General features: G+C 43.5%; 1 protein-coding gene across 1 annotated transcript in view; it reads left to right on the top strand.

Moving 5' to 3' along the window:
- apbb3 (amyloid beta (A4) precursor protein-binding, family B, member 3) overlaps positions 1-25,415 on the top strand; it is a 77,253-nt gene that overhangs the window by 48,777 nt on the left and 3,061 nt on the right. Inside the window, exons 6-9 of the mRNA XM_060836634.1 lie at positions 4,292-4,297; positions 17,282-17,396; positions 18,477-18,564; positions 22,054-22,137. Coding sequence (XP_060692617.1) covers positions 4,292-4,297; positions 17,282-17,396; positions 18,477-18,564; positions 22,054-22,137 — 293 coding nt within the window. The remainder of the gene's footprint in view (positions 1-4,291; positions 4,298-17,281; positions 17,397-18,476; positions 18,565-22,053; positions 22,138-25,415) is intronic.

Here is a 25,415-nt window from a genome sequence, read left to right as displayed (position 1 = left end):
GTTAAGATTTCCTTAATCATAGATTTTCCTGGCAACTGATGGCAGTATAACTGGCCTGTTTTCTCACTCTTCCTGAGTAGAGATGTACCATTTATTAGTTTCCTATCTGCTGGGACCACCTCCAGAATCTTGAAAATGTTTTCAAGTTTGTATCTAATGCATCCATTGTGTCTGTACCTGCCCTATTCAGAACTGGAGGATGTAGGCCACCAGATCCTGGGGACATGTTGAATTTTCATTCTTTGAGTTTCTCTAAACAATTTAATCTGATCATATTAATTGTGTTAAGCTCCTTGGTTACTCTCTATTTGTGGTATGCAATTTGTACCTTATAGACTCACAGAATCCTACAGCATGGGGACAGGCCCTTTGGCCCAAACTGGTCCATGCCGACCAAAATGTCCATCCACGCTAACCCCATTTCCCTGCACTTGGCCCATATCCTTCTAATCCTTTCCTATCCATGTATTTGTCCAAATGCCTTTTAAATGTTGTTAATGTAACCTCCTCAACCACTTCTGCTGGCAGCTCATTGCATATGCGTACCACCCTCTGTGTAAAAAAGTTGCCTCTCAGGTTCCCTTTTATTCTTTCCCCTCTCACCTTAAACTGATGTCCTCTAGTCCTCGATTCTCCAACACTGGGGAAAAGACTGAGTGCATTCACCCTATCCATGCTTCTCATGATCTTATACACTTCTATAAGATTCTTCTACGCTCTCAAGAAAAAATTCCTAGTTTGTCCAACCGCTCCCTAAAACTCAGACCCTTGAGTCCTGGCAACATACTGGTTAATTTCTTCTGTACTCTTTCCAGTTTAGTAACATCCTTCCTATAACAAAGGGGACCAAAGCTGAACACAATACTCCAAGTGCAGCCTCACCAATGTCCTGTATAACTGCAACATAACTTCCCAATTTCTATACTCAGTGCCCTGACCGATGAAGGCCAGTGTGCTAAAAGCCTCCTTCACTGCCCTGTCTACCTGTGACTCCACTTTCACAGAACCTTGCGTCTGAACTCCAAGATCCCTCTGTTCCACTACACTCCTTAAGACTGTACTATTCACCATGAAACCCCTGTCTTGATTTGACTTTCCAAAATGCAAGACCTCACACTTACCTATATTAAACTCCATTTGCCATTTCTCAGCCCACTTCCCCAGCTGGTCAAGATCCTGCTGCAATTTCTGATAACCTTTCTGATAACACTGTCCACAACACTGTCCTATTTTAGTGTCAGCTGCAAACTTATTAATCTGGCCTTGTATATTGTCATCCAAATCAATGACATAGATAACAAACAGCAATGGGCCCAGCACCAACCCATGAGGCACCCCACTAGTCACAGGCCTCCAGTCTGGTGAGCATCCTTCCACTATTATCCTCTGCCTCCTACCCTCAAGCCATCTTCTGCTATGAAGATAGACACAACATATCAGAGATTCACCTGCCTCTCCTCCAACCTAGTTTACTGCATCAGGTGCTCCCGATGTGGTCTTCTCTATATTGGAGAATCTGTCTGTCTGTCTGTCTATCTATCTATCTATCTATCTATCTATCTGTCTATCTGTCTGTCTGTCTGTCTATCTATCTATCTATCTATCTATCTATCTATCTATCTATCTATCTGTCTATCTGTCTATCTGTCTATCTGTCTATCTATCTGTCTATCTCTCTATCTATCTATCTATCTATCTATCTATCTATCTATCTATCTATCTATCTATCTGTCTATCTATCTATCTATCTATATATCTATCTATCTGTCTATCTCTCTATCTAACTGTCTGTCTGTCTGTCTATCTATCTATCTATCTATCTGTCTGTCTATGTCTCCATCTCTCCCTCTATTCCTTTATCCCTCTATCTCTCTATTTATCTGTGTGTCTATCTATCTATCAAGCTTTTTTTTAAATCATTCTAATCCTATCACCCTCCCTACTCAGCAATAAACAGATCTTCCTTAATGCGGTTTGGAATGTAATTTTGCTGTACATTTGAATTGTTCCTTTAATTTTAAATTGTCCCACTTTATTTACTGTCATCCCTTTTAGTCTGTTTACTCAACAAACCTCAGCCAGTGCTCCCTTTATACTGTAGTTAAAAACAAACTATTCCCAATGCTGGAGATTTGAAGCGTTTACAGAAAGAGCTGGAGAAACTCACAGATCTGGCAGCATCCATGGAGAGGGAAACAGAGATAACATTTCAGTGCAAGGATCTGCTTCAGAATCTTTTTATTCTGTAATTGACTTTGTTTAAGCTTATTTGGGACTGGAGCACGCTGCTTTCAGACTTAATGAGGAATTCAGTGCCTTATGAATAGTTTTTTTTCCCCTGGTGAATCTTTTATCATAAGTTGGACTAATTAACCCGACCTCCTAGATAATATCAGGTCCGAAATAGCTTAAGAATAAAGAACAAAGAAAATTACAGCACAGGAACAGGCCCTTCGGCCCTCCAAGTCTGTGCCGATCCAGATCCTCTATCTATACCTGCCACCTATTCCCTAAGGATCTGTATCCCTCTGCTCCCTCCCCATCCATTTATCTGTCTATGTCTTCAATGATGCTATCATTCCTGCCCCTACCATCTCCACTGGCAACGTGCCCCTGCCACCCTCTGCATGAAGAACTTTCCGCGTATGTCTCCCCTCAACTTTTCCGCCCTCACTTTGAACCCGTGAGTCCTAGTAATTAATGCTTAGTTAGTTTCCACAATGTTGGTTCCAGAACTGCTGGAACCGAACTGCTCTGCAGCCCATCTTCCAGATCAGTCTTGCCAGTTTCATTTGTCCGGCTCTCATAGGGTTTAAAGTTCTTGACTGTTACATTTTCTTTGCTAAAATCCCCATTTATTTCTCGCTAATGCTTTGACCAACAACAATTGTCTGGGAAACTGTAAACCACTCCCAATTATTTCTGTCCCCTTTTTATTCCTAATCATCTAATTCCATTTTCAGAGTTCTGAATAATCTTCTGGTTTAATGTATATTGTGTCTCGCATTCTTCCAATTAATTTTTATTATATGGTACTTTTCTGAATTCAACCTGCCATGTGTTGTCTATCCCTCTGTGTGTCTTTATCATCCTGATGCTTCTTATTGCCTTCCCCACTGGGTACTACGCTTTTCAAGTTTAATGTCGTCAGCAAATTTTGAAATTTGCCCAAGTTTGAATTGTTGGCTGTACATTAAGTTGGGGCTGGACATGAGCAGGAGTTTGGGATTTGGGTGATCAGCAGGGATCAGGGATCCAGGAAGCCAGCACCACAAAGTTAGCTGTGAGGATAGCATGAGCAATAAGCAGAAAATAACTCCCTGGAACTACAGTGCTGTCAGGGTCAAGTCTTCAGCGTCTTTCGTCAAAGTTATAAAACTCAGACTTAGAACATGAGGAGGCTGTTTGGCCCTTTGTGTCAATACTGGTCAACAAATTGATTTTTGGGATTTAGAGTCGTAGATTCATAGAGATGTACAGCATGGAAATAGACTCTTCAGTCCAACTCATCCATGCCAACCTGATATCACAACCCAATCTAGTCCCACCTGCCAGCACCCGGCCCATATCCCTCTAAACCCTTCCTATTCATATACCCATCCAAATGCCTCTTACATGTTGCAATTGTACCAGCCTCCACCACATCCTCTGGCAGCTCATTCCATACACACACCACCCTCTGTGTGAAAAAGTTGCTCCTTAGATCTCTTTTATATGTTGCCCCGCTCACCCTAAACCTACACCCTCTAGTTCTGGACTCCTCCACCCCAGGGAAAAAACTTTGTCTATTTAACCTATACATTCCCCTCATAATTTTATAGATTTTGTATTCAGGCATCAACTATCCATCTGAGTAAATATGAAGGTTTTTTTTAGTCTTTTTTTTAGAAACTCTTCAAAATCTACTTCATTGACCAACTATTGGTGATCTGCCCCAGTTTATTCAAAGCTGAGATAGACATTATTAATCAGGAAGGGAATCAAAGGTTCTGCGGAAAAGGCAGAAAGGTGAAGTTGAAGCCATGATAGCATTGAATGGCATAGCATACTTGATGGGCTGAGTGGTCTACCTCTACTCCTATCTTTTATGTTCTTATATCCCCAATGTTGCTCATCATCAAATTCTGTTTCATAATGCTCATGTGAATCACCTTGGGATGTTTTATTAGGTTAAGTATGCTATATAAATAAAAGTTGTTGTTTGGTGATACACATATAAAATATTAATTCAGATGTTCAAATGATTTTATTGATTAATTGATTGATTTTCTTCCGGCTGCCATGGAGACAGAGACAGGTAGAGTCTCTAATTTCTATATCCTTTAAGTATCTTCCAGCATGCCCATCTGTTTAGATTAAAATGTTAGATAATAGATTGTCACACCTAGCGGCACTTGAAGTTTCCATTGATGACTGAACTGTACCAGGGCATCTGTGAGCTCAGTGAATGAGGGAACCCTGAGCTAATAGAATTGAGAAGGAAAAGAGAAAGATAGAAAAGGCATTAAGGCAAATGACTGGGCTTTCAGGTACAGATCAGCAAAAGGAAGGAAGGAAGGAAGGCTGAGTTAAGAGAGAGAGAGAGAGAGAAAGGCTACTACTCGTCAACGTGAGTAAGAAGACAATAATAATTTGATTATATCCAAAATCTCCAGGAAATGAGATTAACTTTCCGTGTGGGAGAATAATTTGTATTGCACTTGCTTAACATTGCACTCTTGATTAGCAGTTTTCTGCATAAAGTACAATAAATAAACTCACATTTCAATAGTGTTTTCCATAATCAGCAGCATCTCAGAACATTTTATACCCAATTTGGAACTTGGCATCTGCAGTAATTTAGGGACCACCGAAACCAAGTTGCACAAAGGAAAATTCCACAGGCAGCAAAGTGATAATGATGAGTCAGTTTGTTTTCTTTTTGTGTGATGTTGGTTTGAAGGAGAACAGCTGGCCAGGGCACTCGGGATAATTCTGCTTCAAATAGCACAGTGGGAGTTTCTTCACATCCCCCTCAGTCATCTCCAAGTCCAGCGTGCCCTCAGTGATTCGCTGCAGCATCAACCAGGTCAAGTCCTGGAGCGGAATCAATAGATATGAGTCAAGATTAGAGTGGTGCTGGAAAAGCACAGCAGGTCAGGCAGCATCCGAGAAGCAGGAAAATCGATATTTCAGGTAAAAGCCCTTCATCAAGAAGGGCTTCATTATTCCTGATGAAGGGCTTTCAGGTACAGAATAGCAAAAGGAAGGAAGGAAGGCTGAGTTAAGAGAGAGAGAGAGAAAAGCTACTCACCAAAATGAAGGGCTTCATCATTCCTGATAAAGGGCTTTTGCCCCAAACGTCGATTTTCCTGTTCCTCAGAAGCTGCCTGACCTGCTGTGCTTTTCCAGCACCACTCTATTCTTGACTTTGATCTCCAGCATCTGCAGTACCCACCTCCGCCTCAATAGGTGTGAGGCTGGAAAAACACAGCAGGTCAGGCAGGCAGGAACTCTCCTGTTTGAATCCACAACCTCATGGCTCAGGGGGGAAGGCCCGCATTCATTGTTTGCCCTTGAAAAAGTAGGGCACTGATCACTGAACCATAGAGGGCATATCCAGTTTTTTTAAAATACAGAACCCTTACAGTGTAGAAGCAGGCTATTCAGCCCATCAGGTCCACACCCTCCCTCTGAACAGCATCCTAACCAACCCCTGCATTTTCTACAGGGAATCCACCTAGCCTACATGTCACTGGACACTAAAGTCATTTCTCATGGAAAGTCCACCTAACCTGTACAACATTGGATTGTGGGAGGAAGTCCACACAGACACAGGGAGAATGTGCAGTCTCCCCACAGACAGTCGCCTGAGGCTGTAATCGAACCCAGGTCCCTCGTGCTGTGAGGCAGCAGTGCTAACCACTGAGCCACCATACCACCCCACGTAATGTGCAGCCTAATGAGGGAATGTCGTTTGTGTGAAGCGACTCTTGATCTCTGAAAATGAGCAACCCACACGGTATCTTGATATGCCGTGAATTTGGTGAGGATTTGTGATTAATGGCGGAAAAGGGAGAACGGGATATTGAATTGAATGAGTGCCATGGTCGTATTAAATGGAGTAGCCAACTCAAAGGGCTGAATGGTGTACTCCACTTCCTGTATTCTATTTCGATGTTCCTATATAACAACGGTAAACCTGACTGTGTGATGCTGTTCCTCTCACAATACAATGTGGACCTTTGTGTCTAAGATCATGGGGGAGCCCTCTGCTGTCTCTTCACTTCACTACATTGAGAGAGCACAACAAGACAGTGAGATCAAAGTTCTGTGAGATGGCCTCTTTGATATCAATGAGGGACAGTGTATGAAGGTCAGTCCTCACAGTGGCAGAATGTGACAAGAAAGACGAAGGGACCATGAAGGTTACATACAATGCTCTAGCTGTGGCTGAAGCAGCATTTTATACATTTCCAGCAGAACCTCCTGCTCTTAAATCCTATGCCTTGGCTAATGAAGGCAAGAGTCCCACATGCCTTCTTAATCATTATATCTAACTGTCTTGATACCTTGAAATATCAGAGTACATGATCTTCAGTGCTTCCCAGGGTCTTCTGTTCATTATCCATCCCTTGCCAAGTGCATCACTTCACATTGATGTGGGATTGATTTCCATTTGTAACTGACCAGAGCACCTGACCAGCTCATCTATGCCCTCCTGGAATCTAAAGCTATCCTCCTCACCGTTATGCACTGATGCATTCAAGTCTAATTTGTTACTACATGCCTGACAGACAGCAAAGGCCCCAACACTGACCCCCGCAGAACCCCATTGGACACAGGCCCAGTTACAAAAACACTCTCAACTATCACCCTCTGAAGAAGGGTTACACCCGAAACATTGGCTTCTCCACCTCCTGATGCTGCCTGACTTGCTGTTCTTCCAGCCTCCTGCCTGTCCACCTTGAATTCCAGCATCTACAGATTTTTTGTCTCCTGCCACTCAGTTAACTCTGAATCTAATTAACCAATTTTTCTTGGATCCCTTGGGGCCTTACCTTCCAGTGCAGGACCTTATCCAAAGTCATGCTGAAGCCTAGGTAGACTGCGTTCAATGCATTGCCCTCAACTGCTTCCTTAGTTGCCTCTTTCAAAAGATTCAGTCAAGTTGGTCAGACATAATTCCCCCTAACAAAGTCATGTTCTTAATTAATCTCTGCCTCTCCAAGTGTAGATTAATGCTGAACTTCAACCTTGGACACATTTCTTTGACCTATTGGAAATATGCAAGGGGTAGGGATTCAGAAGCCATTCTGTCAAGGATACATTTCTGGTGGAATCTTACAAATCTATTTACCCAGTCTACATGTAAATTGAAATCATCAGCGATTATTGTACTACCCTTATTGCATTCATCTTTAGATTCCTGTTTAATGCCATCGTGTAGCTCATCACTGCTGTATGGCGATGTGGAACTCCCACTAATGCTTTCTGCTCCCTGTTGCCTCTTGATTTCACCCAGAATATTCCATGTGACATCAGCCAGTGTCATTTCACTACAATACAACACTATTCCTTTGTTTTGCTTGTCCTTTCTCATGATTAAATACCCTTGGATGTTTAGTTCCCACTTTGATCCCCTTGCAGCCATGACTGTGGCAATGGCAATCATTATCTGTTTGTGCTGTTTGTCTATCTTATTGCGAAGGCTCCATACATTCAGATATAGGACCAGCTCTATCTTTTTTGGTTGTACTCCATCCTTATTTGCCTCTGGCCCTCATTTCTTCTGCCTTCCACTTTTACTTTCTTTCTTTTGTTCCCATCTGTGTTTCCCGCATTCTTGTTTCCCAGCTCAGTTTCCTATCCCCACGGCAAAATGTTGCTGTCAAGCTGAAGAAATGTTCTGCCCATTACACAAATGAGTGATGTGGTATATGAATTTCAGTGCTGAGCTGATGCCAGGTATCTACATGCCAAAGGATGGTGAGTCATACCGCAAGGCTTATCCCTTCAACTGTTTGCTATAAGCAAGGTACTGATTGTACCCAACCAGGCTGTGCCCAAAAAATTGTAACACAGTGTCCAACATTACATAGTCATAGAATCTCAATAGTGTGGAAGCAGGCAACACCAGCCCTCCAAAGAGCAACCCACTGAGATCCAACCCCCCTGCCCCCCATTCCTGCATTTTCTTCCCATGGATAGTCTGCCTAGCCTGCAGACCCCTGGTCACTATAGCATGACCAATCTACTCTAACCTGCACATCTTTGGACTGTGGGAGGAAACCCACATGGGCACGGGGAGAACTTGCAGACTTGACATGGACAGTTGCCCAAGCCTGGAATTGAACCCAGGTCCCTGGCGCTGTGAAGTAGCAGTGCTAACCACTGAGTTAACCATGGTACCATATGTGATTCTATGTGATTATGCACTGGACAATGTTTACTGGATAATTCCAAGCGTATAAAGAATTATGCTGACACCAAATTTAAGATGTCAGTCGGGTTTGCAGCTTGGCTCACTTGTACAAACTGGAAGCTACATATATAAATACATAGGGCCCTATTATTTCGAGCTGTGTACATGCATTGTGCCTTTTCAAAAACAAAAAAAAAAATACTCATGGTGATTCACTGGCTTATTTCTCAGGGCAATGTACTGACCAATCAGAGTCAACTTACCTGGTTCGAAATCTAAACAAAACCTGGCAGCTAACTGTCAATCATCATTCTCCTCAGCAATGCTTCTACTAATCAGAGTTCATTTGCCAACAAAACAAAACTCTGCTCTTGTAGAAGTGTTGTTTATTCTCATTTACTGGTATTCTTACAAATTGTCCTGATGAATACAAGATGACCAGCTTTGACAAGCAAAGAAACCAAAGTTGCTGGAAAAGCTCAGCAGGTCTGATAGCATCTCTGCAGAGAAATCAGAGTCAACATTTCAGGTCCAGGTTCTGAGGAAGGGACACTGGACTAGAAACATTAGCTCTGCTTTCTCTCTTTTCAGATGCTGCCAGACCTGCTGAGCTTTTCCAGCAATTTCTGTTTTTGTTTCTGATTTACAGCATCCACTGTTCTTTCGGGTTTTATTGACTTTTTTCAGAAACAATCAAAACTTCTGTCCAATCAAAACTGCCACATTATTATCATAATTAATTCTTTATCCAAATACCCCTTTCACACAATTGCATAGTACCTTATGTCAGTAAATGTTGAGCTAATAAATGTTTATAGTCAATGAGATGGTTCTTCAGTAGGCTTCTCGTGGTGAGAACGATAGTTTGGGAAGTCAGTCAATCTGGTACAAATTCTGCAATTATTTAACATGAACAGGCACTCTGAAATACCCACAACATTTTGAAACAGTTTCTCAATAACTCTGCCAGTCCCAATGGGATATGCACAGTTTCATTTCAGACAGGCACAGGCATGCATTTCACAATCCCAAACAAAGTAGGCCTTAATTATCGCCAGGGGAGCTTCCCCATCCAAAGGTCACCACAGGACCAGATCTAGAAAGATTCTTAACTTCACCAAAAGTGGGAAAAAATAAACCAGTCCTTCAGTTCTGCCCCTGTTCGCTTCGCTCGCCTCCATACACTGTCCATGCCAACCCATACAGCTAAATGCCCTCTACATATCTCCTGTGACCTTCATGCCCAATGTCAACTTAGTACCTACATCTACCCACCATCATTTCCTCTCCCACCTATAACAGATTCTTACAGCTGTACAGCACGGAAACAGACCCTTCGGTCCAACTTGTCCATGCCAACCAGATATCCTTAATTAATCTAGTCCCATTTGCCAGCACTTGGCTCATATCCCTCTAAACTCTTCCTATTCCTATACTCATCCAGATGCCTTTTAAATGTTGTAATTGTACCAGCCTCCACTATTTCCTCTGGCAGCTCATTCCATACACACATCACTCTGCCCATGAAAACCTGCACCTTAGATCCCTTTTATGTCTTTTCCCTTTCATCCTAAACCTATGTCCTTTAGTTCTGGACTCCCCCAACCCAGGGAAAAGACCTTGTCTATTTAACTTGTCCCATGTCCCTCAAGATTTTATAAATCTCTATAAAGTCACCTCTCTGCCTCCGACGCTCCAGGGAAAACAGCCCCAGCCTGTTCAGCCTCTCCCTATAGCTCAAACCTTCCAACCCTGGAAATATCCTTGTAAATCTTTTCTGAAGCCTTTCTAGTTTCACAACATCTTTCCTATAAGAGGGAGATTGAGTATAATGGGTTAGTGCAGCTCCAACAGCTCTCAAGAGACTCAACATCATCTAGGTCAAAGTTGTCTGCTTTTTAGGAGCCCATCGAACATATTGAACATAGCAGCCCCTTCACAGCCCAGGGGCTCAATAGCAGAAATGTGAACTCATTACTTGGTGCATAACAACTACTCCTCAAAACTCCTGAGACAAAACTTTGCAAACCTGTGACTTTAACTACCTAGAAGGGTATGGATGGCAACAACACCGCCTGCAGGTTCCCCTCCAAGCCACACACCATCCTGATGTGTCACTGTTCCTTCACTGTCACGGGTCAAAATCCTGGCACTGCCCCTGAGCAGCATTGTGAGCGCACCCCATGAGATGCAGCTAATCACCTCCAGCTTTTCAAGTACAATGCTGGCCTAGCCTTTGACACCCTGGGAATGTATGAACATGAGCACATGCATATGAGATGAAAAGAATATAGTTCTTTTGCTTATATTTTTATCTTGAAGACCTGACTCTTGTTGAGAAAACCACTGATATTCATAAAGGCACATTATGACAAGGGTAGACACAAAAGCATTGGAGGCAGTCCAGAGAAGTTTCACTCAGCTGACAGGTTGAGTAGGTTGGCCCTGTACTTATTAGAATATAGAACAATGAGAGGCAACATGACTGAACCATACAGGATTCTTAGGGGACTTGACAGGGTAGACCTGGAGAGGTTGTTTCCTCTTGTGGGAGAACCGAGGACCAGAGGGTATCATTTCAGAAAAAGGAATTCTTGACTTGACAGGTGAGGAGGATTGGTGGTTGTGAATCATTGAAGTCCTTCACCACAGAGGGCTGAAGCGGTTGGGTTGCTAAATATATTCAAAGTTGAGAGAGACAGATTTTTTAATCAATAAGGGAATCAAGGATTATGGAGGAAAAGCAGGAAAGTGGAAATGAGCATTGTAGGATCAGCCACAGTCTCATTGAATGGCAGAGGATACTTGAAGGGCTGAATGGCCTCCTTCTGCTCCTATGTCTTATTGATACTTCATGACAAGTTGGAATTTGTTGACAATGTGGTGGATAGGCTTTGGGCAACAGTTAGGAGTCAATACAATGCTGCGGGTCTGGAGTCACATGTAGGCCAGACTGGATAAGGATGGCAGATTTCCTTCCCTGAAGGACATTAGCGAACTAGATGGCATTTTGTGACAATCAACAATGTCCTAATGGTCACCATTACTGAGACTAGCTTCCAATTCCAGATTTATTAATTAAAGATGTTTAAATGCCACAGGATACCATGATCGGAATTGAACCCACCTCTCTAGATAATTGGCCCGGAACTCTTACAATGACATTGTTGTCTTCACCCGTCTAAAAAATAAGGTGTTTAAGCAATGAAGGAATTGCACAATTATGAATATTTCAGTACATAAATAATTACAATTGTAAATTAAAAGGCTTTGTAATTACAGAATAAAAATTAATAGTACTAAACTTCAGAGATCATTTGATGTCAGTTTGAGTTTATTCAATTCATGGTGACTTACTGGGCCTCTTCTGCACTGTATGGCTCTTAATGTTGGAAGTAGAGGATTGGGCCATCTTGTGATCTATTCGATATTCTTATTACTGGAGTGCTGGCTTTTCTCCTCAATTCCACCATGCATTTGTCAGTGTGTGGTTGTAGTGAGAGGTAGTGGTAATGGAGTCGGGGATTCATGAGCTCGCTAGCACAGTCCAGGCAAAACTCTTCCTGCTATTTGGTCAGAGGAATTGTTTAGTTGAGTCAGTACCTTTGGTACACATTACTTAAGATTAGGGGCAGTGCTTGATTCTAAATACTTTCAAGCTTTTTCTGTGACCTTCAGTAAGTCTTGCATTCCAAACTGGCACTATGTTTTCACAGTGATATAACTAATGAACATAGTGCATCAGTCAGCTTGGGAAAGTAAAACATTTTTTAAAAAAATTATGAGACATGGACACTGCTGGCTGGGCCCAGCATTTATTGCCTGATCCTAATCGCCCCTTAAGACGTTGGTGGTGAGCTGCCTTCTTAAACCACTGCATTCATTTTATAGAATCCCTACAGTGTGGTAACAGCCTTTCGGTCCAACAAATTCACACCCACCCTCCAAAGAGTAACCCATGCAGACCCATTCCCCTTAACCTATATTTACCCTTGACTAATGTATCTAACCTAAACATCCCTGAACACTACGGGCAATTTGGCATGGGCGATTAACCTAACCTGCACATCTTTGGATTGTGAGAGGAAACCAGAGCACCCGGAGGAAACCCACGCAGACACGGGGAGAATGTGCAAACTCAGTGCCCCAAGACAGTCGCTCAAGGCTGGAATTGAACCTGGGTCCCTGGCACTATAAGGCAGCAGTGCTAACCACTGAACCACCATGCCACCCCCTCATGTCGCCCCCTCACCTCCCCCCCCCCGTCATGTGCTGTAGGTTGACCCACAATTCCCGTGGGTAGGGAATTCCAGGATTGTGACCCAGTAACAGTGTAGGAACAGTGATATATTTCCAAATCAGGAGGGTGAGGGGCTTGGAGGGGAACTTGCAGGGGGTGGTGTTCCCATGTGTCTGCTGCCCTTGTCCTTACAGATGGAAGTGGTTGTGGGTTTGGAAACTGCTGAATTTCTACAGTGCCTCTCATTGATGGTACACACTGCTGCGACTGAGCGTCAGTGGTGGAGGGAGTGTACGTGTACACGGTGGCAATCAAGCCCAGCTACTTTACTTCTTTTTAAGTGTTTGATGTAATTGATGATAACATATGAGGTCTCTTTGAATGTAGATTCCTAATAACCTATGACATGCTCATTAAGCCATGTAAACACAGTCTAATTCGATGACAGGGTGATCCGTTAATTGTGCATGAAACACAATTCTGTCAGATTCAATGTTTACGTTTAATACTGAAGGGATTCACCTATTCATTAACCACCGTGACTGCCCCTGTCATGTGAGGTGATGTTTCAGTTTGATCATGATGCTGCAGAAAGTTCAAGTCATTCATACAGTTACAGTAACACATTGACACAGCGATATTGGTGCAGACATCGTTTAGGATGGTGAAAAGTATCATAGGGCCTATTTAATTCCTTCATTCCTGATGACGTCTGAAACGTCAATTTTCCTGGTCCTTGGATGCTGCCTGATCTGCTGTGCTTTTCCAGCACCACTCTAATCTTGACTCTGACCTCCACCATCTGCAGTCCTCATTTTTGTCTAATTCCTGTGGAACCCCAATGCACAGTGTTATTCAACAGAAAGTACTCAATTTATATACAACACATTGTAGTCCCCTCTTAAGAATATCTGCACACTTAACGGGCAGGATCACTCCTAATTGATGGAGGTTGATGAATGCAGTGTAATGAGCTACATGGTCAAATGCATTGCTAAAATCATTTACACAAATGTTGATGTTGATCCTTTCGTTATATGAACATACCATCTGAGCGGTTAAATACATTACACCTAAATGGCCTTCATTCCAAATCATAGGAATAATGTTGCTGTCATCTGAATCAGCTCACTATACATCAACCAAGAGCTTAATAATCTCCAAAGATCTCCCTCAAGCAATTTTGATTACATAAATTAAAAAAAACAATTTGGACTAAATTTGACAAGAACTCGAAGAATTATAAATGTAACTGTTCAGAATATTGCTCCTACATTGCGAAGAGGTGAGTGGAGATTTATTTGAGGGACATGGATTTACAGACATGCAGAAATAGATCAATGAGGGGACAGACAGAGGCAGTGAGAGGAATAGACAGAGGCAGTGAGAGGGACAGAGGCAGTGAGAGGAACAGAGAGAGGCAGTGAGAGGGACAGAGGCAGTGAGAGGGACAGACAGAGGCAGTGAGAGGGACAGAGGCAGTGAGAGGGACAGACAGAGGCAGTGAGAGGGACAGACAGAGGCAGTGAGAGGGACAGAGGCAGTGAGAGGAACAGACAGAGGCAGTGAGAGGGACAGACAGACTGAGGCAAGTCAGTAGATAGACACATGTTTCAAAGGAGATGCAGATGCAGTGGACCAGGATGGGACCAGAACAATGTTCTAACTCCTGTTCTCTTCCTGTGACCCTCTCATGACCCTCTGAGTTGACGAGTCCTCAGCCTTCCAAGAGGAACAGTACAACACCCCAGTTCTACCCCAGTCTCTTATCATTTTTACCATTTACTGGTTACCCCAGACTGGAAAACAAACCTGTCAAATAGTTCTCCGGAAAATCATGGATATAATTGAGAGGAACCTGGGTCTATTTGACTCCACTGATTTATCCTTGAGGATTTGTACATTGCTGTTCATTAAGTGTCAAAATCTTAATAAAACCCCACATTTTTTGATCATTCTTAGTTACCCCAGAAGGGGATGGTAGGCTTTCTCCCTGAATAGCTTCAGAACCTGTGATGCTCTAAAGAATGGTACGGTGGCTCAGTGGTCAGCACTGCTGCCTCACAGCACCAGGGACCCAGATTCAATTCCACCCTCAGCTGACTGACTGTGTAATTACTCAGGGTGTTCCAGTTTCCTCCCACAGTCCACAGATGTGCAGGTTAGGTGGTTTCTCCATGCTAAATTGCCCTGCAGTGTCCAGTTATGTGCAGGCTAAGTGGATTAGTTATGGATTGGGTCTAACCGAGATGCTATTCAGAAGGTTGGTGTAGATTTGATGGGCTGAATGGCCTGCTCTCACATCGTAGGGATTGTATGATTCTATCTATGAAGGGATGAGCAATAAAGGACAAGGGCAGTAGGTAAAGGGGAACACCACTGTCTCCAAGTACTCCTCCACTCCACTGACTTGGAAATATATCAACGTTCCTTCACTGTTGCTGGGTCAAAATCCTGGAATTTCCTCCCTCAGGGCATTGAGGGTCAACCTGCAGCAGGTACTCTGCAACATTTCAAGAAGGTAGCTCACCCCACCTTCCCAAGGGGCAACTAGGGATGGGCAATAAATGCTGGGCCCAGCCAGTGACACCATATCCCAGAAATGAATAAATAAAAATAAAATGCTAGTTAACAAGGTGTTTGGTGTTTTAGCTTTGATTAGCAGAGGGATTGAGTTTAAGAGCCACAAGGTTATGCTGTAGTTCTATAAAAAAAAACCCTGGTTAGACCACAATTGGAATATTGTATCCAGTTCTGGTTGCCTCATTAATGGAAGGATGTAGATGCTTTGGAGAGGGTTCAGAGGAGATTTACCAGGCTGCTGCCTGGATTGGAGGGCTTGTTTATGAAGAGAGGTTGAGTGAGCTCAGGCTTTTCACACTGGAGAGAAGAATGAAGAGAGGTGACTTGATCGAGGTGTACAAGGTAATGAGAGGCACAGATAGAGTAGATAGCCAGAGACTTTTCCCCAGAGCAGAAATGGCTGTCACAAAGGGTCATAATTTTAAGATGATTGGAGGAAGGTATAGGGGAGATGTCAGAGGTAGGTTCTTTACACAGAGAGTGGTGGGTACATGGAATACACTTCCACCGGTGGTAGTGGAGTCAGAGACATGAGGGACGTTTAAGTGACTGCTGGACAAGCTTATGGACGGCAGTAAATTGAGGGATGTGTCGGTTAGGTTGATCTTAGATTAAGATAAATGCTCGGCACAATTTTGTCAGCTGAAGGGCCTGTACTGTGTTGTACTGTCCTGTGTTCTATGTAAATCTCTGAAAGCCTTTTGCTGCTTAATGTGATATCTGGATATTGGTCTGTTATACACAGTGTATGTTGGCAGATTATAGACAGACTATGTGCAGTTTATAGAACAGAAATTCACCCAAAGATCGGCACCGATCAACCTCCTGTAAGCTGTCCATTAAGACCAAGCTTTTGCTCAAATATTTACCACACGGCTTGGGATCAAATTTAATTTGGTCATTGCACCTTTCCACATTAAAGATGCAGCATCAAAGCCAGTTGTTGTTGTCTAGGCTAACGATAATGAAGCAGACACACTGTAGATAGCAAGATGATTCACTATAATGTGAATTTTGTGATGTGATAATGTGATGATTCACTATAATTTTCATAGATATGGGATGTATCTTCTCAGTGTGGGGTCACTGTAGGGTGTAGATAGTAGGGACTGCAGATGCTGGAAATCAGAGTTGATAATACCTGCCCTTCCCACATCCACCTATCACCATCCTACCTACCTTTACCCCAGCATCACCCCCTCCCTCTATTTATTTCTGAGCTCCCTTTCCCCCCTACCAAGTCCTAATGAAGGGTCCTGATCCTCCGATGCTGTCTGAGTCACTGTGGGATGTATCTGCTCAGGGTGGGATACTGTGGGATGTATCTGCTCAGGATGGGGTCACCGTGGGATGTATCTGCTCAGGATGGGGTCACCGTGGGATGTATCTGGTCAGGGTGAGGTTACAGAGTGATGTTTCTGCTCAGGATGGAGTTACAGTGGGATGTATTTGCACAGTGTGGGGTTACAGTGGGATCTATCTGCTTAGTGTGGGGTTACAGTGGGATGTATCTGCTTAATGTGGGGTTATAGTGGGTTGCATCTGCTCAGTTTGGGGGTCACTGTGGCTTGTATCTGCTCAGGGTGGGGTTAATGTGGGATGTTTCTGCTCAGTGTGGGGTCACTGTGGGATGTATCTGCTCAGGGTGGGATAATGTGAGATGTATCTGCTCAGTGTGGGGTTACAGTGGGATGTATCTGCTCAGTGTGGGGTTATAGCTGGATGTATCTGCTCAGGGTGGGGTCACTGTGGGATGTATCTGCTCAGGGTGGGATACTATGGGATGTATCTGCTCAGGGTGGGATAATGTGAGATGTATCTGCTCAGTGTGGGGTTACAGTGGGATGTATCTGCTCAGTGTGGGGTTATAGCTGGATGTATCTGCTCAGGGTGGGGTCACTGTGGGATGTATCTGCTCAGGGTGGGATACTATGGGATGTATCTGCTCAGTTTGGGGTCACTGTGGGATGTGTCTGCTCAATGTGGGGTTACAGTGGGATGTTTCTGCTCAGTGTGTTGACTGTTGAATCTGTCTCTTTCCCCCTGTCGAATAGAGACTTTGCCTATGTTGCCAGTGACAAGGATACGTGTATGTTGAAGTGCCACGTTTTTCACTGCAACACTCCTGCCAAAGCCATCGCCACTGCCCTTCATCAGATGTGCTCCCAGGCAAGTCCTCTTCAATCCTTCACCAACTAACCTACAGCTGGACTGGGTTGTGTTTATCTTGCTTTATGGACCCTTCTAACTACCCTGTATTATGGGGGTGAGTGAAGATCCCATTGTGTGCATGCCTTATGGCACAGTGGTTGTGCCCCTGCCTCTGAGCCAGGATGCCCAGGTTCAAGTCCCACCTACTCTCCAGGTGTGGCTATATCTCTCTGAACAGGTGGATTAGACAATATTTATCCTGCGAGGTTTACATGATCCATGCTTGTGCAGCATTGGATCAGTGAGTAACCTCATGAAACCAAATGGGTTGTTGTGATGCAGTGGCAATGTCCCTATCTCTGAGACAGGCAGCCTGGGTTGTGGTCCCACCTGCTCCAGAGGTGTGGCATAGCTCTCGCCACCTGTCATAAGGCTGTATGATATTGGAGTAGAATGAGGCCATTTGGTCCATCAGATCTACTCTACCACTTGATCACAGCTGATGTTTCTCAACGCCCTTGTCCTGCCTTCTCCTTGTAATCCTTGGTCCCCTTACTGATCAAGAACCGACCTATTCCTTTCTTAAAGATCCTCAATGACTTGGCCTCCACAGATTCCCCACCCTGTGGCTGAAGAAATTCCTCCTCATCTCAGTTCTAAAGGGTCGTCCCTTCACTCTGAGACTGTGCCCTTGTCTCTCCTACTTTTGGAAACATCTTTTCCATGTCCACTCTATCCAGGCCTCTCAGTATTCTGTAGATTTCAATCAGACCTCCCCTCATTCTTCGAAACTCCACTGAGTACAAACCCCGCGTCTTACCAGTTTAACTGATCTGTGCACATACACACCCAGCTCCCTCTGCTATTGCACCCATTTAGAATTGTATTGCCGATTTCACATTGTTTTTCAATATTCTTCCAACCAAAACGTATCACCTAACACTCTTTGTTTTGAACGTCATCTGCCACCTATCCACTCACTTCATCAATTTGGCAACGTCCTGTTGGAGTTCCATACTCCCACCTGTTCAATCCAGATTACAAACTCAGTTGTCTAATGCTGTACTGGAATCTTAAGTCTTCTCCAACTCATTGCAGATCATGGCAGAGCGAGCAATTAACAGTGGCTCATCGGACGTTCCGGGAATGGAGGACAGCATCTCCCCCGTGGACCTGCCTCTACAAGGTACCTTTTAATCTGAATGTTCATTTCGCTTATTGAGGTAGGCAGCTTCACAAGGGAGGAGAAAGCTAATGCCCGAAACGTTGCGACTCCTGCTCCTCGGATGTTGCCTGACCAGTTGTGCTTTTTGACAGCTTCACAAGTGGGCCGTGTATCACTGAGCTGTCAACAATAAAGCAAACCCCAGAACTGAGAACAACAAACACTGGAGATCACAGTGAGTCAGACAGCATCCATGGAGGGACAGCAAGCTAATGTTTTGAGTCTAGATGACTCTTCGTTTAGAGTCAAAACGTTAGCTCTCCGCTCTCCATGGATGCTGTCTGACTCACTGTGATCTCCAACATTTGCTGTTTTCAGTACAGATTCCAGCATCTGCAGTATTTTGCTCCTAAAGCCCAGAATTGCCAAGTACCTCTCTGTCTTTTGACTTGAGGATGGACTGACGGTAACATGGCCAGCTCACAGCCTGAGACATCTAATCTCCTCGTATATTGTTTCTCACTAGGTCTGTTTCAGGGAATGTTACGAATTAACTATCAGGTATTATCAGGTACCAAGAGACTGACGAGGTTGTCCAGGACATTGGTGAGGCCTCTTCTGGAATACTGTGTCCAGTTCTGGTCGCTCAGTCATAGGAAAGATATTATTAAGCTGGTGAGGGTTCAGAGAGATGTACCAGGATGTTGCCGGGGATGGAAGGTTTGAGTTATAAAGAAAGGCTGGGTAGGCTGGGAGTTATCTCACTGGAGTGTAGGAGGTTGGGAGGCGACCTGATAGAAGTTCATAAAATAATGAGAGGTACAGACAGATTTAATGATACTTGCCTTTTCCCTCGGATAGGGAATTTCAAGACGAGATGGGAACATTTTTAAGGTGAGAGGAAAGAGATTTAAAAAAGACATGAGGGGCAAATATTTTACACAGAGGGTGGCTCACATGTGGAATGAACTTCCTGTCGCCGTGGTGGATGTGGGAACAATTACAATATTTAAAAGGGGTTTGGATAAGTACATAAATAAGAAAGGTTTGGAGGGAGATGGGCCGGGAGCAGACAGGTAGGACTAGTTTAGATTGGGATTATGTTCGGCATGGACTTGTTGGACTGCAGGGTCTGTTTCCGTGCAGTTATCCATACATAACTCTACATAATCTTAATTTTTAAGCAGGATTTGCATAAAAGTGAATAAGGAACAAAAGTGAGCCACTCAGCCCTTTGAGCCAGTTCCACCGTTCAATAAGATCACGGTTGATCTGACTGTAACCTCGAGTCTACATTGCTGTGTTACCCAATAATCTTTTATCCCCTTCAAAGATCGTTCACGAGGCTTAAGACTAAAGGTGTGGTCCCTGAGTTCCAAGAAAATGACTTTGGAGAATGTCTAGGCTTGCTGGTAGGAAATGATGGTGTTTCCATCAATGGAACAGGAGAATCGACGTTTCGGGCATAAGCCCTTCTTCATCAGGCTCATGCCCGAAACGTCGAATCTCCTGCTCCTTGGATGCTGCCTGACCTGCTGCGCTTTTCCAGCAACATATTTTCAGCTCTGATCTCCAGCATCTGCTGTCCTCACTTTCTCCTCCTGTTTCCGTCAATGGTAATGATTCAAATTGGGCAGCCAAAAGCTATGAAGACCCCCAAGATCCCTCTTCTCCCTAATATTCTTCCTGATAACCTCTGCTTTGTTCTAACTCTTGATCACAAGTGAAAAATAGCACCCTGTATAAGACTAGGCAAATACCAACTCTCACTGTGGGGAACCTTTAACACTCACCGTTTTCTAAACCCCCCGTGTTTAATCTTGTGTCTGTGGTCCCGTATTTCATACCCTTTAGTGACCGGAAATTGTCTGCTTCCATTCCGTGTGGTTCTATCGGTAAAAGTCCCCATTAAGAGCCTTTGGGTTGTAAGAATGTTAGATGTAGAAGAATGTAAATGAGGTGTGACAATGTGAAATGGGGGTTAAAGTGAAGTTAAATAAGACACTAGGTTCAGGCTGTGTTCACACTGTAACTGCATAACTGTCATGGGAATACATGATAGAACCTCCAAATAATACAGCAGACAGGAGGCCATTGAGCCCATCATGTCCTATATTGGCTCTTGGAAACAGCTATCCCTTTTCTCACCGTTAGAACAATGCAAATTAAGGGAAGATGTGATTGGAAGTGATGATAGGATGGGACAAGGTTCACAGGAGCTGACAGTAGTCAGTCGTTCAGGAGTCCAGGCAAGGGGTCATGGATAAAGAGATATAGGACAGAGGGTGGGAGACACAAGTGGAGATATTAGAACCAATGTCCAACACTTGTTGAAAGGAGTAGACTTGAAGGAGTAAAGAATGAGTGTGGTCAGAAATTTGAGAACTCAGCATCTTTTCCCCAGGGTAGGGAAGTCCAACATTTAGAGGGCATAGGTTTAAGGTCAGGGGGGAAGATATAAAAGGGATCTGAGGGACAACATTTTCACACAGTGTATGGAATGAGGAGATGGGGAGGCTGGTACAATGACAACATTTAAAAGGCATCTGGATGAGTATATGAATAGGAAATGTTTAGAGGGAGATGGGCCAAGTGCTGGCAAATGGGACTAGATTAGGTTGGGATATCTGGTGGGCATGGACACATTGAACCAAAAGATCTGTTTCCGTGCTGTACATCTCCGTGATTCTGTAGTTTCAGAGGGAATTCCAGAACCTAGCGTCCAGGCAGCTGGAAGCATGACCAACGATGTTAGAGCAATGGAAACTGGGAATTCTCTACTTGGGAGCCAATTTCTAGGCTATTGATACAGCTAAATGCCCACAGTGATCAAATCCAGCATGGGACACACTGGCTCCTACACAGCTGCTGGTGGAGAGGGGAAAGCAAGTGCTGCAGAAGAACAATAGGAATATGAGGAGACAGAAATAAAGATGGTGAGAGAATTAGAGAATATTTAAATTCAACATTCCCTCAGGAGAATTAATTGGGATACTGGACATGATTGGATGGTAAGTAAATAAAGGAATAGTTACATTTGTGTAGTGCCTTTCCCAGAAATTGGGATTCTCTCCAGCCAGTGAAGAAATAACTTTTGATGTATTGTCACTGTTGTTGAGTTGGAAGTGCAGCAGTAAATTACAAACTGTCACAAGCTGAAATGCGAAAATGATCAAGTAATCTGTTTATTGTGGTTGAGGGATAAATATTCGCCAGGATGCTGGGGATAACTCTCCTGGTCTTCTTTGAGATGTTACCGAGGTGTAGTTCACATCTATCTGAGGTGATGCTTGTGTCTCTGGAAGGCTGGGGCTCTGCAATGGGGCATTAGCCTGTACCATCACGGTCAAGTTCCGAATCTCTGACTCACAGCAAGAGAAGCAATGGCTGATGTCCGAGTGTCGAGTGTAGGGGCTGTGGGATGAGACTGAGTGGACGGGTACACTTTGTGACAGTGTGACGACACAAAGCTGTCGACTCTGTGACCAGCTGCTTACCTTTCTTTTCCAGTTGACCTCCTGGAGACGGTGAGACAATCCATGCAGAGGTTTAATGTCCAATACATTGGCTGCCTCCCTGTGACCAACTCAATGGGTGAGTCAATCTCTCGGTGAAGACCAGCCCCAAACTGCAATTATAAAATCTACAATAGATTGGGATTCATTCACGACATGATGAGAAATTGAGATAAATATAATTTTTGGGATGTGTCTTACTATGGCATCAATTCCAGACCAGACTGACTTGTACTTTTATACAGTTACATGACATGACAACACAGAATCATAGAATCCTACAGTGCAGAAAAAGGCTGTTCCACCCATTGAGTCCGCACTGATCCTCTGAAGAGCATCCCACCCAAACCCAGCCATCGCCGTAACCCCATAACCCTGTATTTATCATGACCAATCCATCCAACCTGCACATCTTTACCATGTGATGTTCCTTTATAAAATTACCAGTCTGGCCTTCAGTCATCCCTTATTATTGTTACATGTACCTCAGTACAGTGAAAAGTTTTGAGTGCATTAAGGCAGACCATACCATACAAAGCGCATCCGGGTGATAGAGCAGAACAAACGTAAGTCGGAGATATTGCAACCCTTTTCTGAGGAAGGGTCACCAGACCCGAAACGTTAACTCTGATTTCTCTTCACAGATGCTGCCAGACCTGCTGAGCTTCTCCAGTAACTTCTGCTTTTGTTTCTGTACCTATTCGAGCTGACTTCATTCTTTGGTGTCATTCCCAATCTGAGTATATCGTCGAGGAAATTGCTTCGGCTGAGACTCTGAATCATGTTTCAAGAAGCTTTTTGTTGTGAATTGACGGAGAGGCTGCCTCACAGCACTCTCTCTCTCTCGAGCTGAACAGTCAGTCTCTACTTATTCAATGATACAAACAACCTTGCTCACATTTCGCACTTCACAATAATTCAAGATAAAGATAATTCAGAGTGCAGCTATCGTCTTGTTGGTCAAGGTCAGCGATGCTAACGAGCTCAAGAAACCCCCCCCACTAACGAACCTATGATACAGTCCCTCTATTTCATCAAATTATAATTGCACAACGTCAGTCCTTATCTCCAGCAATATTTTTCCACTAGAGAGAGGCTGAAGGCCAAGATACTTTTTACCTTGGTCAAGTATCCCGTCATGCAGCAGTTTGCCAAGTTCTTGCTACTTCCACATATATGGTTGATTATGGAAATACACTGATGTTCTGATCATTTGTTGAGAACTCAGATACGTTGCTGTTACCAGGTCATTAATAGTTCTGATAATTGTGATGCAAGCCCCCTTTAGCACCTGAATTGTGAGGAGAAAATGTAACTACTGGAGAAATCTTGTGAGATACAACACTAGTGAATTCTGGACCATCTTCTTCATGTATATTTGCGATAAGTATTTAAAAAGTTGCTTATTTTCATAGTGTTTCATTAATTTATATGTATATTATTTATGAATGAAGTATTTTTATGTGAGTATTCATTATTTTTACAGAAACAGTTACACTTCCATATTGCTTTTGTGTTCAATTATCCTGATCCGAGATGGAGCAGGTGGGACTTGAATCTATGCTTCCTGGGTCAGAGATAGGAACATTACCACTGTACCACAAGAACCCTCCTGATTATTTTAAAAAGTTTTTTTCTTATTTTTTTGAAAATCCATAAGTGTTTTTATACACAACTGAACACTTTGTTTTTTCAATCACTAAATTCCCTGTGGTGTTCTCCTTCTATTAAGCACACCAGCATAACGCCCATGTTTTCCAATTGATTAATTTTCCATTGTGTGGGCGGCACGGTGGCATAGTGTGGGTGGCATGGTGGCACAGTGGTTAGCACTGCTGCCTCACAGCGCCAGGGACCTGGGTTCAATTCCCACCTCAGGTGACTGACTGTGTGGAGTTTGCACATTCTCCCCGTGTCTGCGTGGGTTTCCTCCGGGTGCTCCGGTTTCCTCCCACAATCCAAAGATGTGCGGGTCAGGTGAATTGGCCATGCTAAATTGCCCGTAATGTTAGGTAAGGGGTATGTGTAGGGGTATGGGTGGGTTGTGCTTCGGCGGGTCGGTGTGGACTTGTTGGGCCGAAGGGCCTGTTTCCACACTGTAAGTAATCTAATCTTAAGGATAATGCAGAGCATCCAAGGTGAGGGAGAAGGAGGGAGCAGGGAGGTGACAATCAACATGAATGATGGTGAATTCTTCTGAAAAGGAAGGAAATCATGTTTTGGCTTTTATTGTGTAATTGAACAGAGCATGCTCCCTCAAAGATTTGGCTTGACATATTTTATTTTTGTTTAAATTGAGTTCAAAATCCATTATCTTCCATTGCTCCCACCCCCACAATATTTTTATCTCTTGTTTTATGTAATCTGATGTGAGGTGTGACAGACAGGTTGAGATATTTTCTAATCACTCTATACAGAGACATTATGACACCTCTCAGGGGCAGGTCGGTCTTGAACCCAGTGCTTCCTAGTCCAGAGGTAGGAACACTACCACCACACCAAGGAGCCCTAAATTGCAACATTTAAAAGGTATCTAGATGAGTGTGTGAATAGGAACAGTTCAGAGCAATATGGGCCAAGTGCTGGCAAATGGGACTAGATTAATTTAGGATATCTGGTTGGGATAGACAAATTGCACTGAAGGGTGTATTTCCATGCTGTACATCTCTAAGACTCTAAATGGCTTTAAACCCAGCTGTTTAAAGATGTATTTACTTATCAAAGTAAATGAAAATGTTGTTTTTGATGGGAGATGATGCACTCTAGCCCCTGTGGTGCCCTCTAGTCGTGGAAGGCTGTTAGCATTCTCATGGACACTGCATAGTCTCTGTCCAGGGCACAGAAGCAACCACAGAGAAGATTGATTTTATATATCTTGTAATCAACCTATTCAGAGATTTAATTCCACACCTTTGGAGCTGATGAGATTTACAACCCAGCCCTCCTGGCTCAGTGGTAAGGACACTACCACTGCATCACAAAGCCCTCCTATTTTCATTTTTGTTATATTCAGAATTGTTACCACACACAACTGAATGGTTTTTTTGTATCCCGCCATCCAATCAACTGTATTACTTTTCACTCATTATCCACCATCACTAAATCACTGTGTTTCCAATTAATCAAATTACATGCAATGGCTGGGGAGTGTAATGCGGATCACCGAAGATAATGGAGTCCCCTCCTTTACAATCCATTCAAGGCAATTAACGAGTCACCAGGACACAATATTAATTTTTAATTGACCTTGAGCACCTGACATTCAATCTTAATCTAATAAGAAGATTTGCACACAGAGGTGAGGGGATGCCAACCCACACGGGGATCTGGGTTCAAATGCTGCTATGGCAAATGGTG

This window comes from Hemiscyllium ocellatum, chromosome 16, assembly GCF_020745735.1.
Source record: "Hemiscyllium ocellatum isolate sHemOce1 chromosome 16, sHemOce1.pat.X.cur, whole genome shotgun sequence".
Taxonomy (NCBI): domain Eukaryota; kingdom Metazoa; phylum Chordata; class Chondrichthyes; order Orectolobiformes; family Hemiscylliidae; genus Hemiscyllium; species Hemiscyllium ocellatum.
Note: the sequence above shows the minus strand (reverse complement) of the source record. Positions and strands in the feature narration are given on the sequence as shown.